This window comes from Cydia fagiglandana, chromosome 1 (assembly GCF_963556715.1).
Source record: "Cydia fagiglandana chromosome 1, ilCydFagi1.1, whole genome shotgun sequence".
Taxonomy (NCBI): Eukaryota; Metazoa; Arthropoda; class Insecta; order Lepidoptera; family Tortricidae; genus Cydia; species Cydia fagiglandana.
The window spans coordinates 26,811,126-26,827,901 of NC_085932.1; the positions used below are offsets into that span (position 1 = coordinate 26,811,126).

General features: G+C 38.6%; 2 protein-coding genes across 3 annotated transcripts in view; one reads left to right on the plus strand and one right to left on the minus strand.

The window, feature by feature from the left end:
* Positions 1–10,779, minus strand: part of LOC134668658 (FHIP family protein GJ17503) — a 30,228-nt gene extending 19,449 nt beyond the window's left edge. For both annotated transcript variants that reach the window (XM_063526108.1, XM_063526103.1), the window contains exons 1-3: positions 10,518–10,779; positions 8,737–8,900; positions 7,837–8,021 (exon numbers count right to left, since the gene is read on the minus strand). In XM_063526108.1, coding sequence (XP_063382178.1) covers positions 7,837–8,021; positions 8,737–8,877 — 326 coding nt within the window. In that variant the 5' untranslated portion in view covers positions 8,878–8,900; positions 10,518–10,779. The remainder of the gene's footprint in view (positions 1–7,836; positions 8,022–8,736; positions 8,901–10,517) is intronic.
* A 1,837-nt stretch (positions 10,780–12,616) lies between these two features.
* Positions 12,617–14,954, plus strand: LOC134670021 (uncharacterized). The gene is made up of 2 exons (XM_063527692.1): positions 12,617–12,776; positions 13,681–14,954. The coding sequence occupies exons 1-2, from the start codon at positions 12,617–12,619 to the stop codon at positions 14,952–14,954; spliced, it is 1,434 nt and encodes a 477-aa protein (XP_063383762.1).
* The last annotated feature ends 1,822 nt before the right edge of the window (positions 14,955–16,776 follow it).

Below are 16,776 nucleotides of genomic sequence, written 5' to 3' on the forward strand. Positions count from 1 at the left end.
TAGGCCCACTTGCACAATCCCGATAACCCAGGGTTAAGTGGTTAAACCGTTAACTTAGTGTCAAATTGTACTGGTAACCATGCTAACTCCAGGTTTAACCCGTTATAACCTCGGGTTAGTAGATGGTGCAAGTGGGCCTCAAAATTACAAAAAAAATCTTAATGATGATTTTAAGGTTCTATCTAGTTTAGACTATGCGTTGTCTGTCAGTATCTTAAGTACTTAACGGAACTATTTTATACATTTAGATTAACCAATTGTAAGAAATAACCGAGGGTTATTACAGCGTAGGCGGCCTAATAACATAATAAACAGTAACCATGCTTAAGGGACTCATGTTAAAGGATTTCTTATAGGTACACGAACAATAATGAAACTTAATACAATGAAGTTACGGTTGCAATTTCAAAGACAATCTTAGCTGCGGATGCTGCATCATGCCAAGTCGGTATTGAAATTGCTACTGTAACTTAATAAGCATTAAATGTCATTATTGTTTGTGCATCGGGCCGACTTTTCATATTCGGTGTAACGGGTATTTAAAAATGTCAAAGAAGGTACATGTAAGTTTGACATAAACAATAAGGATGTGATAATAAATTAGTACATATTCTGAAATCATATAACGAATTAATTAGTGTTTAAAAACTAGACCATCATTTGCTTGCCTTTGTCCCATTCACTTGGGGTCGGCGCAGCATGTTTTTAAAACTAGATAAGAACGGCTTATGCGATAATGAACCAACGCCTGATTGCGGATACGTGAGCCTGATCATACACTGCGGACGATTAGGTCGATTAGCAACCAAAGACTTATGTTTTGCACCCTGTCGTTGAATTATGGACTTTAAGGACTAATATTTTAAGTTCAAATTGGTATAACATCGATTTCGTTCGAATTAATAAAGCATGTGAATTTTTAATATTTCAGCGGATTGTCTTTTACAACTATAAACCTTAAGGCGTACGTCTAGAGTTAATTTTTGCAAGCCTATGTCAGGATTAAATATCAATATTGATCAGACATATATTATGCATGTTATAGACGCGCCTTGGCGTGTGATTATTAGCTAGTTGCATATCAATTTCATCGTAAGGAATACTACGGGCTGTTTGTAAACAACAAAGCATCACTTTGCGGTTTTTGTAACAGTGATTGATAATTGATATGTGTGGTTGTTTGGCTCACATAATTATGAGCGTTAAGAGGAAGACAAATACATGGATGGTGTTTAGCAAAAATGTGTCAACCCACATACATTTTTCAATAAAATGTCAACAGTAAGTGTATTTTTTTTGAGTTGATATCTTATTGCAAAATGAATGTGGGTTGACATATTATTGCGTATCGGCATCCACATATTAAATGAGGTCTTCATGTACAGTCGCCATCAAATATATCGGAGCGGCCAAGGTGTTCACAATATCTGAACACGCATTCTAACGCCTTGACAACAGAGGCGTGTTCTGATATTTGTGAGCGCCTTAGCTGCTCCAATATATCTGATGGCGCTTGCACATATATTTTGTAAGCATGTTGATCGCAGCGCATTATACTTGCCTACTGAGATGATATAAATATGTCCGCCATTTGTAGGTACATTGTTGTATATATTTTGTGCAATAAAGTTTAAATAATTAAATAAATAAATATTTAAAAATAAGTTTGGTTATGATCTACTGAGATCAAGCTTTTATTTAACACTTCTCTGACGATCACCAGTGTAACCTGTGTAATAAAAACAAAAATGTAACAATAAAAATTGTTGACTAAAATAGATGTCATATACTTAGTGACAAAGCCCGGAGGCCGGAATCAAACCGGCGTTTTCAGTTTTCGCGACTGTTTCTTTAGTATGACATCTATTACAATTTTTTGTAATTAATTTGCTGTCTGCATTTTGCGTGTCTTCACAACACCCGATCTTATATGAAATTCTAACATACAGTCGCTATCAGATATATCGGAGCGGCCAAGGTGGTCACAAATATCTGAACATGCCTCTATTGTCAAAGCGTTAGAGTGCTTGTTCAGATATTGTGAACACCTTGGCCGCTCCGATATATCAGATGGCGACTGTACGCACAATCAGGAAAACTTGTCTTTCCGCAACTTAGTTGCAAACAGGAAAACGGTAGCACGACACATATTAACATATCTGTTACGTTATATTGTGGTAATGATGGTCTGTCTTACATTTAGTTGTTTTGTTCGCTTCATCGCTCAATAGGGAATATTAAGCAAAACTCTGCGTAGGGGGCGCCACTAGCACAATCTGAGGGCCTACCGCGAAACAAGAAAATCGAAATTTCGTTATTTACCTCTTTATCATTCGTACATATTAGAACCATGAAATCGTTTACCGTTGTCCCGTACAAACGCGAATTTTCTCAAGATTTGCAGGTACTACATATAAGTAGTGGGAAGACACTCCTGACTTCGGTCGAACTCGGCTCCGTTCGGCTCAGCATTGCTCCAAGCAATTATTAGGGTTGGCACCACTTGACTTCCTTGTGCGTGCACGACCACAGATAAGATAATCACTTGATTTTTGACAACCCTAAATAGCCGAAAGGGATAGTGCTGTATATTAGAAAGGGATAGCATAATTCGACCCTGAATCGCTGTCAAACTTCGGGTTTGTAGGAAGTGTCCTTTCTGTACCGTAGTACTATTATTTCTTCTGTGGTATAAGAGTTTCCTTTACTATGAGAAATGGTCAAAAATATGCTCAGAAAAATAATCGCCTGCTTTAAATGCCAAAAAAAAAGTCGCAACACACGAAATAAAATGCGCCTGTACGGGACAGCCCGTGGAATGCTTCTACAAATGAAAGATACGTCAAAAACCGATGAAAATACAGTACAGTCAGCAGTAGAAGTAGCTAAGCGGGTGAGGTATATAACATCTCACGCTCTTATTATCTTGTCAATAAGGTGCTGAATCATTTGGAACACATCGCACGTTTAACAACTTCCGCTGCTGACTGTATGTTGGGCGTTATAAAGCTGCCGTTACCAGCTCGGATATTTCCGACGTATTCTATAATTAAACATCATTTAAGCTAACGTCAGTACGACGGAGTCAATAGAATAGTGCAAATTATGTTCAGGGTCGCCAAACATAACTGTGTGAAATATATGTCGCAGTCGGATCGTATAATCCGCCGTATTACATTACGGCTAGCCGTTTTCAAAAACAGGGGCGTTTTGAAATGCGGCGGTTTAACGATTAGCCGTATTGAATGCGGCTGAATGAGAATCCGCCGGAATGTATTCGGCGCCATACGTTCTTCAACACGGCTAGCCGTAATGTAATACAGCGAGTCATTAGCCGCCGCTTTGACAGTTTTTAGTTCCCATTTTTAACACTCGTGGCGCTGCCTGACAAACGCTGGGGTGTCCATCAAATCTGGAGTTTGTCGGACTGTTTCTTTTCAAAAAAAATTTCCTTCGCAACTTAACTAGACGGAGCCCCGCTTCGCGGGGCTCCTATTTCTGAGCGGTTTGCCCTTCGGGCATCTGAAGCTACCTAACGAACCTAACCTACCTACCTATTGATTAAGTGAGACGTCCGTGAAAACATTACACTTTGGGGAAAAAAGCGTAGGTAGGTAATTAGGTTAGGTTCGTTAGGTAACTTCAGATGCCCGAAGGGCAAACCGCCCAGAAATAGGAGCCCCGCTTGCGGGGCTCCGTCTATTTAAGTTGTGAAGGAAATGTTTTGGAAAAGAAACACATGTAGTGCGGTGGGACCATGGTAGAAATAAATTAAATTGCAAACATTGTCAAACTCCGGTTACGTAGGCGACCGAAAGAACTGGTCACTCTACAATGTACGATGCGGCTAAACGTGGGCCGCCTTATTGAAGAACGTATCGCAGTGACAATCCGGCTAATCGTCGAACCGCCGCATTTCAAAACGCCCCTGTTTTTGAAAACGGCTAGCCGTAATGTAATACGGCGGATTATACGATCTGACTACGACATATACACTACATTACGTAGGGACCTAATCATAACAAGAAACCTATTCGAAATTTTAAAAACATTACTTGATTTGTTATTGTGACTTGAAATTCGAACAGACATTAATAATAGACCGGGAGATAGTGACACATTTTACTGGGTCATTTGTACCAGTATGGCGGTTCGTCAGGGGTCTAAGCATGTAATGAAGGAAAGAAAAATGATGGTCATAGCACTGGTACCGGCGGCCCAATCGCGTGGGCGTTAGTCGAACGTGTCGGATAAAATACGAGTGTCGAACGATTTGTTCCACAAAAATCCTCGTATTTTCCGATAGTCCATAAAAAAGAAGTAGGCGGTAGCGTAATGCCATACTTCTCCGGTGTGACTTACAGCCCGCCATACTGAGGCGAACACATTAATTTAAAAAAAACAATTCAACCATTTGTGCCAAGCTAATTTTTGCACAGGTGATCATCGTCGAGCAGCCATTCATGGACATCACCATGCCATACTCTTCGGACGGTTCCAAATGGCCGCCATACCGCCGCAAGGGAGTTATTTTTTTTTTTGCTAAACTGTGATCAGCTGTGCAAAAATTAGCTTGGCACAAATGATTGAATTATTTTTTTTTTAATTAATGTGTTCGCCTCAGTATGGCGGGCTGTAAGTCACACCGGAGAAGTATGGCATTACGCTACCGTCTACTTCTTTTTTATGGACTATCGAATAATACGAGGATTTTTGTGGAACAAATCGTTCGACACTCGTATTTTATCCGACACGTTCGACTAACGCCCACGCGATTGGGCCGCCGGTACCAGCGCTATGACCATCATTTTTATTTCGTTTATTACGTACTTAGACCCCTGACGAACTGCCATACTGGTACAAATGACCCAGTAAAATGTGTCACTATCTCCCGGTCTATAAGTTCGAGGGAGATGTACAGCGAGTCGTGTCATGTTCATAACAAATAAAGTAAAGATTTTTAGAGTTCGAATAGGCGCCAAGTGTGTCTGTGCACACACATGACAAGACTGCGATAAATGATAATGTTGTTCTAGTCTTAATAATGAGGAGTTATCAGATTAGGGAAGGAACATCTTTATATTTAAGAATGGCGAGTTTTTTATATCAGGTTACCTTTTAATAGGTACAAGAAACAAGACCGAAGTGATCCCATAAGTGTACCGTGAACAAAGTTTTGTACGGTACACTAATAAGTGAGTACCTACCGTAAAATTTACTAAGTCAGGAATCAAAATATTTAATATAGAAAAATAAATTGGATGGCAATATAAACCTCATCCGCCATGTCTGATGTCATTTTGGGACTATAACATGTATTCGTAACAAAACAAGGAAGGTCAAATTTTTCGAATTGTATTTGACCTTATTTTGGATTTTGAGAATATTTAATAAACGCCTTATCCCTTTTAAGTCACTGGTTCCATATTTACTTGTCCTAAAAATAAATTGCGCGTAATAAGGTTAATTAAAGCATAATAATTAATACCTTCACTTAATGTAGTTGTAGAACTAAATCACGAATAAATATCATAAGTAATAAATGCTAAAGCACGCTAAAGGGTCTGACTCATCAGCGTATACCTATATAGTTATGTGACGATGATATGAACTATGACTCTTATTAACATTACGGACTGGAACGTTGTTGATTACATTTCCAGGAATCGTCACTTCAAAATAAATAAAGACACTATTTGCGCTTGGTGTTAGTTGGGGTTGGGTATCTTTTAGGACTTCGGAAGCCTACGTAAGCATACCGGTTTTTGCACCCCACTTTTACGGACTTTCTTGATATTAATTACAAACAAATTAGGTTGTTACGATAATTCTGTGTATACACTACACCTAAAATGCTACAGTTTTAAAGGTTAAGGGCCAGTTGCACCAACAGTTGCATAAACGGACTGATCGATGCCACTCAGCAGTGAACTAAGAAATTTCCCATAAGTACACAAACATGGCTACCTAATGTTTAACGGTGACAGACGAATTGCAAAGATGCCACTGATCTTATGATATGAGTAGCCAGTCTAGTACTTACATGCCAGTAGAATTACCCCATTCGTACAGTTTGTCAACGCGTATATTAGACTATCTACCACCGACACTAATATCGCTATTGCTTATGTTATTCAATCGTTGTGTCGACGCGGGAATTTATCCGGACATATTAAAATTAGTTAAAATACAACCACTATACAAAGGCAAAGGCGAAATGAATGAGCCCAAAAACTTTCGTCCAATATCTCTGATCCCAATAATATCGAAGATTTTTGAACACATGCTGAGTTCTAAAATAATGAGACATATTACCTGTAATAACCTGCCTAACGAACAACAATACGCGTACCAACCTGGCCGATCTACTACTGCCGCAGCTCGTGATGTGATCTCGCGTGTACTGACGCACCTCGAGGGCGGGCGGCAAGTTGCAGCCATCTTTTGTGACTTGTCCCGCGCCTTCGAAATGATAGATCACTCCCTCTTATTGAAAAAGCTAGCGAGATATGGCTTTGAAGGCAAATTTTATAGCACCATTGTCTCATTCCTAAAAAACCGAAAACAAACTACCTGCGTCCTCAATGCTAGATCTGATCTAGAATCTATAGGAGACTGTGCCGTACCACAGGGATCGAGCATGGGAAATAACCTCTTTCTCATGCTCGTAAATGACGTAACTGCGGCATCCCCTGAATTAGAATACGTAATTTATGCGGATGATACGTGCATAATAGTAGTAGCTGAAAATTATAATTGCCTTGAATCTAAAGTTAATTTAGCAATGGTTGCAATCAATAAATGGTTTTTGGCAAATGGAATGCTTTTAAATTTAGAAAAAACTAACATTATTCACTTTCAGTTACGTAACGTCAAAAAATGCCCCCTAAATATTAAAGTAAATAATATTCTAGTTCCACAAGTGGATCAAACTAAGTACTTGGGATATGTCATTGACTCAGGGTTAACGTGGTCCTCACACATAGACCATGTTTGTGACTCACTCTCGTCAGCATATTTCGCCCTGTCAAGACTCGCTCCATGCCTATCTACAAGTAACCTGAAAAAGGCCTATTATGGATACTTCCACTCCATCCTTATCCGAGGCGTTGATATGTGGGGTCTGGCCGCAAACCGCGACAAGGTTTTCAAAATACAGAAACGAGCTCTTCGTATTATTTCCAACAAACCGTTTGATCACCCTGCCAAAGAACTATTTAAGTCCCATAAAATACTTACACTACCAGCTGTTTATATATTAGAAGCATGCAGATACGTTAGGGCAAACCTTGAAACATACACAAAAACCTGTACCCGCGACGCAAACAGCCGCAGATTGCCCATGCTAGTCGCTCCTACGCAACGACTCGCGAAGGCCCGAAAGTCTCTCAGTATTATCGGGCCAAAAATATATAACAAAATTCCTAATGACATTAAATTTACAGATAGCGACTCAATATTCAATAAAAAACTCAAATGTTTACTTATAGACCAAGCATGTTATTCTGTTGATGACTTTATGAAATAGATTATTATAATTTTACTATACTAACAATTATTGCACGACCATTATTATCATATTTAGAGATTTGTAAACTTTGACTGATGTAGTATTTTTTATCTAGAATTGTAATAACTATCTTATTTCAAATGTACCTGTGTGACCTGTAAAATATTTTTTACCAATAAAGTAACTGAACTGAACTGAACTGTCGAGAAGGTTCTCCGACAGCAAGTGTTCGAGGCACGCCCCTGATGTGGCCACGGTGTTGGTCTCTCGGGCCCGCGCTTCTAGTCCCAGCAACGATGCCAACTGTTCTAGTAACCAGTACTTACATGCCAGTAGAATTGCCCCATTCGTACAGCTTGTCGAGAAGGTTCTCCGACAGCAAGTGTTCGAGGCACGCTCCGGACGTGGCCACGGTGTTGGTCTCTCGGGCCCGCGCTTCTAATTCCAGCAGGGTCGACAGCTGTTCTAGGTGATTGGCGACGGCCAGCACGTCATCATGAAGTTGGCGTGGCTGTGGAAAAAAATCGTGTTAAAAAAAGGCTTAGAAATGTAATTTTGCAACACGAACAGGTGCTTTAGAACTGGTGTAGTCTGCTATGACATCCAAGCTGCGCGGTGCGCGGCAGGTATCTATCCCGGATGTTATAACAATTAGATCTGATTGAGCCTGCACCAAAGCTGCTATAAACGAGTTTGAACCATATCCACCTGTGATTTGAGTTTAATCTCGTGTGCCTGTTGTCAGTGCTTGGAGGAAGAACTGTAGCAGTCCTGCGGCTCGTAGTCGCAGATCGAGGCTGCGCGAGAGTTGTTAAGGAAATTTGAACCATATTCACCTGTGATTTGAGTTTGATCTCGTGTGCCTTCTGCCAGTGCTTGCAGAAGCTGTAGCAGGTCTGTAGCTCGTAGTCGTGCCGCGGGTCGAGGCCGCGCGAGAGTTGTCAAGGCAATTTGAACCATATTCACCTGTGTTTTGAGTTTGATCTCGTGTGCCTGCTGCCAGTGCTTGCAGGAGCTTTAGCAGGTCTGTAGCTGGTAGTCGTGCCGCGGGTCGAGGCTGCGCGAGAGTTGTCAAGGCAATTTGAACCATATTCACCTGTGTTTTGAGTTTGATCTCGTGTCCCTGCTGCAAGTGCTTGCAGGAGCTTTAGCAGGTCTGTAGCTGGTAGTCGTGCCGCGGGTCGAGGCTGCGCGAGAGTTGTCAAGGCAATTTGAACCATATTTACCTGTGATTTGAGTATGATCTCGTGTGCCTGCTGCCAGTGCTTGCAGAAGGAACTGTAGCATGCCTGCGGCTCGTAGTCGTGCCGCGGGTCGAGGCTGCGCGAGAGTTGCCGCGTGAACACCGGGGTCCGCAGCCAGCTCATTTTGGATCACGTCATTTGGGCTCCTGTTGGATAGTGTTGGGTCAAAGCAGTTATATTTAGTCTAAGCCTCTCAAAGTGAGAGTTCCTTGGAATTATTGGAAACTTATTATTAGAATGACAAAACTGAAATTTTGGTTAATGGATCCTGAGAAATTGTGCTGACATTACAGCCCAGAGGGTAACCTAGGGTTTATTGGGATTAGTTTTGTTTCCTATGTTTTTATAGCATACATAAGTTACAAAAGACTTGGAGCACAGACCTTCAGTTTGGAAGTTGCATGCCTTATAGCTATAAATGACCACCACCTTTCTCTATTAATTCTAACCAATCTGAAATCAACACATGATGTCATGCTAAATGAAATTATGACTGCTTTGAGTTGTTGTCACATAATTAGTGTTAGTAGTGATGTTGACAGTATCTACTATGTTCAGATCTATTGGTACAAAGTTACTCAACTCTAATGAGACATCTATCTTTACACATATTATATTGAGTCAAAGCCAAACTCAAGAAAAATAAAATGGTGATATGTTTTTACACCTTGATTTGAATTATACTAGCAGGGATCAACTGGATATGGGCGGCCCAAGATTGCATTAAGTGGAAGTGGTAAGAGTGTACTAGTAAAATTTAGATTTTATCTTAGGTTACATCATCATCATCATTGGCCTTTACATCTTCTTCAGATGTTTATTACAGCTGCTGTGTATTCCGAGAGTCTCATCTTTTCTTGTGACTGAACAAACTGATGCGGGCTCTGCACTGCTTCCCGCAACGGTCACAAGTAAATTTGGCGTTGGCTGGAGGTGCCGGTTGTTGTCTTTTTAGACGACGCTCCTTAAGTTTTTTAAACCACTGATCGTAGTGATTTGTTCTACCTTTGCGTAGTAAGTGACACCATTCCAATCTGTCCAGTGCTTATACTTAATAATTTATGTTAACCAGAAATAATAGGCTTATATATTTTTATTTTATACAACCATGATTTTAAAACAACTTAGTATAACAGTGCACATAACGAATGGAAGAAATTTGCTAAATTGTTAATTGGTCAATTAAATAGGTATTTAAATTCTAACAACATTACAAATATGTTATCAATGTAATTTGCAATGTACCCACTGGACAGGAAAAGCATATCACCAACAGCCTAATGAATTGCGAAATAAATTATAATTACACAGTCCACTTTCACTATCTGCCACAATAGAGGGGAAATCAGATCTGTGTGAACACAATAACAATGCCGTGTCGCCACAAAACCATGGAGCAAAATCATATGCACATTCCATACCTTACTATAGTACGATTTGTAATTGAAATTCAAAACTAATATTCTCAAATATTATAGTAATTGAGATCATTAAAAGGTTTAAAAGTATTCTGTAGCCAAGTGTTAAAGAATTATAAAAACATTCACGTTTCTCCTTGCTAAAAACATGAATTATCAACAGAATTTCACGTTAAATGTATGAGATTAAATATACATCAAGGGTACATGACTACTTGTGAACCTTGACATTAAAGTATTAAGTTGTATTTACCTAAAACTTTAAACACTGTGTTTTTAAATACATTTTATGACGACTACGTTACCGCTGAGCGGAGACAGTGTAAATGACATAAATATACAAACCTTAGGGACGATTCTCGAGTCGAAAATAGATGCTGCAAGCCACAAAATAAACCACAATAACTACATGATACGCAATACGAAAATTATGTCACCCGCCACTATAAGGTGGCTCGGTTCGACCACTGTTTAACAACACTGATACGATAGCAAACACTATCCAATTGTTTAACGTGGGGTTTCATTTAAAAATATGCAAAACGATTAATATCTACAATTCGTAGAAAAATGAATGCAACAAAATACACATCAGCCCATGACCAGTGTTGCCAGGGCTCTGGAGTCCTAAGTTACGTTTCTTTTCCCTAAAAGTCACGTTTTTGCTGCTTAAGTCACATTTTTATATTATTGTATTGTATGGGTAGGTATAAATCTTGTCAGTACAAAAAGCCGCGAAATTCAAATTTGAAAGAGAAGATATCCCTTTGCGCCTACATTTTTCAAATTTGACGCCTTTTTTACTGACAAGATCTGCTTGACCAACTTTAAATCGATTTTCAGATTCAGAAAATAATATATTTCACAAAAAATCTACTAACTTTATATGATTTTTCTTTTTGAAACACACATTTTCATACTTAATGCTATTTGTGATCGATTTCATGAATTTTAAGGCGTATCCAGACTAGTAAATTTTTCGCCAATCTGATTAAATTGCCCGATCGAATCAGGACGTGCGCACGTAAACGCCAATTTGGCTCGCCGAATTAAATCGCCGATTGTGACCGATATTACCGATAAAACGGAGTACGGGCGCAAGAATACCAATTTGTGACGCCAGTATTTTCTTTTTGGGGCATGTTTTCAATTTAGGGGTGCTAATATAATATCACCATAAATCTAATTGATATTTTTGTTCCTGAAAATAATCAACGCTACCAGCAAAATTTGCACTTGATTACTTTGCCTCACATGTGGATAAAATGCAACTTTCTTATCAGTTTTTGAACAATCACGAGAGCCTTTAAGCGGTATCCAGACAGGATGAACAAATCGACTGATTTGATCAGAAATAAAATTGGCATCAATCTCCGATTTAAGGCGTATTCAGATTAGTCAAATTTTCGCCAATCTGATTAAACTGCCCGATCGAATCAGGCCGCCGGCGTATAGATAACTACTAGGTATACTATCAAACTAAATAACACCGTCATGTCAAGGTAACAAGTCTCATTTTGCCACGACTATTATAATAAACGTGATGGTGGATGTAACGTCAAAGTGCCAGTGCAAGTGTCAACTTGGGTGCGTTCACTGCGTTCCTAAATAATACGAATTGCAGAATTAAACTTGTCCAAAATTTGACTAGCTTAAAAAGTCACAAAAATTGCCTCATGATCGAAAGTCACGCACATGTCACACGAGAAGGCCAAAATTCACGAAAAATGTGACTTTTGTGACCATCTGGCAACACTGCCCATGACAGCACTTCACAGATTAGATATTTTCGATAGATACATATGTTGCCATGTATAACGAGATTTGCCACTCGGAAAGTTAGAAATAACCTTGTTGAAAAGAATTATAATTATACATATATTATAATTATACCTACACATAACGCTTTAACAAAATTAAATAACAATATAACAAATTTACCACAGTATCCAAAAGAGAACATTATTTTGTTTTGCAGTAGGACTGGCAGCTTCATAGTTTTTACATAATTTTCTAGATGGCGCTATCTACATCACTTGCTGTAATTTTAAATTTGAATTTAAAACTATGCGGCATGGACTGAAAAAATGCTATGTAGAGTTTGTATGTAGTATCGAGTTCGCATACATTTTTTAAGGCGTAACTCGTAAGTTTCATAAGTAATAATAAATTTAATATAACTGTTGTAGTTATTACCTAAAAACGAAAGGCTATTTTGGAAAATTACACCTCTTTTTAAAACTTTCTAAAATATTTCAATAACAATACCTTATGGCCTAAAACTTATTAGGCAGCAACTTAGGCAGTGTATTTTTACAACTAAAAATGTGTTATTTAGTTTACTTACCCTTTTCTTTAGCAATTTATTATTTCGGGCTAAATATATTTTATTACCTATATTTATTAAGAGGTACCTATAATATAAGTTTTCATTTTTTTAGATAATGGATAAACATAAGCCAAAATCAAGGTCACCTGCTGCAAGAAGCCCCAGTCCTCGCAAGAAAACGGATCCCACGCCCTTAGAGCTGGACCGCTTTATACCGTGGATGTTCATGAAATTGCAGTCGGAATACACTGTGGTGATCCAAAGAGTACAGCAAGGTGAGTTAATATTAAATAAAAGCCGTAACAGACTACCGCACCGCGTCGCCAACATTGCGGTGCAGCGCACGTATCGATAGTGTGTAAGGTGGTCCCCGTACGTGCGTTAAGGACGCAGCTATAAGAGAGCGTAGTGATATAGATATTTTGACAAGGTCGCGGTGCGGTAGTCTGTTATGGGTATTGGTATAATGCATGATTCTGAAACTTTTCTCTCAAGAGAATGGGACTTTTAATAATTTATACATAGGAGTAGCCCTAGAGTGCCCCGACTGGTCCTTAGGGTGGTATTCCATTTGTCCAATATCTTGATCCAATGTCATTGCATCTCACTCTCTCATTAAGCAAAATGTGAGATAAAATTCACATTGGGCAAAGATATTGGACAGGTGGAATACCACCCTTACAGTGATCGGTGTCAATCCCATCTTTTGCACCACCCTAAAACTCCCATGTTACATTTAGGTACAGTCGCCATCAGATATATCGGAGCGGCCAAGGTGTTCACAATATCTGAACACGCACTCTAACGCCCTGACAATAGAGGCGTGTTCAGATATTTGTGAGCGCCTTCGCCGCTCCGATATATCTGATGGCGACTGTACATCTTTGAAATAAAAAGTAATGTAAATAAAAACAAGTTACTCAGCGGGTAAGGGTAGAGTCTCCCAAGATAACCAAGAGCAAGACCATGGCAATGGCAATGGCACGTTTACCAAAGGTGCACTTTTCCATTTGGCACCAGTGCATAATGAATAAATCAACAAATAGGTACCTACATCTCATCTTGAGTCAGCAAGCTTGCTTTTGTAAAATTACTTCTGTGGGGAAATAGCCCTGACCAGCCTTATAGCAGTTATAGCGTATTGAAATAATGTGCACTAAAACGTATTTAATTTTTCAGAGGAACTCCCTCGAGGTCGCCACAGCAGATGCATGAGTAGCTCACGCGTTTCACGGGTATCTACCGTGTCTGTTCGGCAAACAGAATCCTATCCCACACTAGTAACAACGGTACCCACTAACACATACCTTACTGATGTAGAAAACGCCATACAATTGACGATAGTTTACAGCCGAACCGGCCATGCGGTAGAAATTGCTATTAACGGCTGTCCTTCTCCGATAAACCGAAAGCTAACTGATGTCATCTCAATCTCTCTTCCGTATCATACACGGCTCAATAAATTCACCTGCAAAGGAAAAGGTCTAGATCACGGCGTCATTGGTGAAATCGTGAAAATGATGCAATTTTCAAATTTAACGGATATATGCCTTGATAATACTTTTGTGCCCCAAGGGACTTACTATATCTTATTGGACCAAGCTTCGACACTAAAATGCCTTTCTTTAAGTAAGTGTAAAATCAATGACATAGTGTGCAAGAAAATAGCTGAACGCCTAGGATGTAATGGTCCTGCTTCTAAAAATCTTCGTATTCTCAACTTGTCTTGTAATTTGATTACCGATATAGGCGCTCAGGCGTTAGGACATTCACTGAGAACCAATCGTCATATTATGCATTTGAATCTATGTGGCAATAGCATTACAAATGTGGGTGCTGAATATCTTTTAGAGCCTTTATCAGAATTCCCTCTCTCTACAGAAGAAATTAAGGAAAGGATTCGCAGGAGACGAGATTTTTATAGTAAGAAAACAGCCACTCCAAAATCACCAACAAGTACCTATACAAATTTGAGCAATGAAAATGGAAAATCTCTTAAAGACGGAGAAACTCCTCAGAAAAATTCTTCATTTGATTCAAAGACAGTTGTGAATTTAACTGGTTTTGACGAAAAAGTGGTGGTCGAAGACTTTTCGGATCCTTCTAATACAGTTTTTAAGAATGGCCGTTCATTTTCTATTGGGAACTTAACTTTGTGTTCGTTAAATCTCGGATACAACTATTTGGATTATACAATTTTGTCAAAGATTATCAATGTGTTAGTATATCAAAAAGATCAACAAAGAGCTCTAAAGCGAAGTGGTTTACTGAGAATTGTTATAGAAGGTAACAATTTGCCAGTTAGCTGCGAGGAATACAACAAGATAGATATGTGTTTGGCTATACTTAATAACGAAGCTAGGTCTTACAAAAAGAAACGAAAGCCGTCATCAAAAGCGCAACGTGAGACAAGTTCCAGAAATGCCTCTTCTAGTGTAGTTGTAATGCCTTAATAATATTTTAAATATTTACAGTATATCTGGTGCTCCATTGCTATACCGTGTGCTATAATAAGCACATTACGTAACTACGTCGAAAATTTAAAGGGCCTGCATATATACTGTAAAACGTTGTACTATACACATACCTACTCATATTTTGTCAAGCAGATACGTCTGCGAAGTGCGAAGAGACGTCTATAAAAGATCTATCAATGAAAACTACAGGGGAAATCAACTAACCCGTTTTTGGATTTCGCAAAAAAAGTCTTCGGTTCTTAGTAAAATACTTACAATAAGTGCTGCGAAGGTGCCTTTTGATTGTTATGTACATGATACCCTATAATAGCCCCCGTTTATGGCCCTACACAGAGCATGGTCCGACATGCTCTTGGCCGGTTTTTATTTAACGGCAATGATGACTTCAAACAAAGGCGCTAAAACTTAATGTCTCTATACCTCGATCAAGTATTCTGGCCGGCGCTGCACCTCTACCATCAAGCTACCGAAGCTAATTACAGGATCTATACTTCGTTTTTTTAAGCATTAGAAAGAACTTGCAAGAAGGTAAGCGATTTTGACATGTCTTTTAATTAAAACACGCTTTTTAAAAACCAAAAACTATTACTTATGAAAGCAGAAGAATATAAATGATCGTATTAGATTCATAATTGTTACATATTTGCCGTAGCTTTCTCGCGCAGCGAATTGCCGTCGCTGTACGTTGGGCACCCTCCCGAGGGCACCAAATTTTGATAGGTATTTTTAATTTTTAGTTTTAATTATTTTAATTGTAGTTAGTTTTAGTTTTATATTCCTATTTATGTCTTTTTAGTAATTTAGGTAATTTAATATTTTGTCCATGTGCCTACTTGAATAAACTATTTTTTATCTTTATCTTATTTGCCGTAACTTATTTTTAAAATGTGTTTGTGTGTTTTTCAATTAAAAGACACATCAAGATTGTTTACCTTTTTTCTAATGCTAAAAAAAAAACGAGGTATAAGTAGTGCATAGATAAACTCACGAATGTATCTTGCTATTACAGTCAGTCTCGGTACCAAAATTACTGACGTGGATCGAACTAGCAAGACAAATACGAACGTTTCCGATAAAATACGATGGAAAACAATTATGCACTACATCAGTAGGTAAACTATATTCATCAGGATAGACTAGTCTAGGTGTAGGCAGTATGTGACCACAACCGACAAGAAGTACCTAACATTCTCAATGCTTCGAAATGTATCTTGCAACCACATAATGGACGCCGCGGAGTGAATATTCTGGCGGAGTTTTGAGAACAGAACATAAGTAATAGATATTTGCGGTGTTTAACTTTCGCAGGTAACCACACTGCCTTGTGAGCTTTTAAGCTACGGTCTGCTTCGAACAACTTCACAACAATATAACTAGTGGCTCTGTGAGCTGTAGACCTCGCGAGCAGAGCTTAAAACTGAGTAAATTAATAAAAAAATTAAATATAAAACAACAATTGATGTGAAATTTAAGTGTAAAAATATACAAAAAGTTATATTCCAGATCGAACCCAGACCTTCCGTGCAAACAAAAAAGCAAACTTTTGCAAAATACACCATGATAGTTCTTACATGAGGTGACGAAATTTAGCTACTCATTCTCAAGTAAAAACTAAATATCTTAATACCTCCAAAACCAGCGAAATAAAATTTCTGAATTTTTGGCCATTTAATCTGTAAACATGTCTTAAAAAGAATACACTCTTATGATACCGATACGACTATTTGTTTAAGCACGAGCTATCACAACTCTTCCATTTTGAAAAATTTTCAAAAACCGGCTCGACAAAAAAAAATTA

What these genes read in the sequence shown, in the direction of transcription:
- LOC134670021 (XM_063527692.1), top strand. Translation starts at nt 12,617, where the DNA reads ATGGATAAACATAAGCCAAAATCAAGGTCACCTGCTGCAAGAAGCCCC. An exon ending in GATCCAAAGAGTACAGCAAG is followed by an intron (nt 12,777 to 13,680) that starts GTGAGTTAATAT and finishes TTAATTTTTCAG; the next exon opens with AGGAACTCCCTCGAGGTCGC.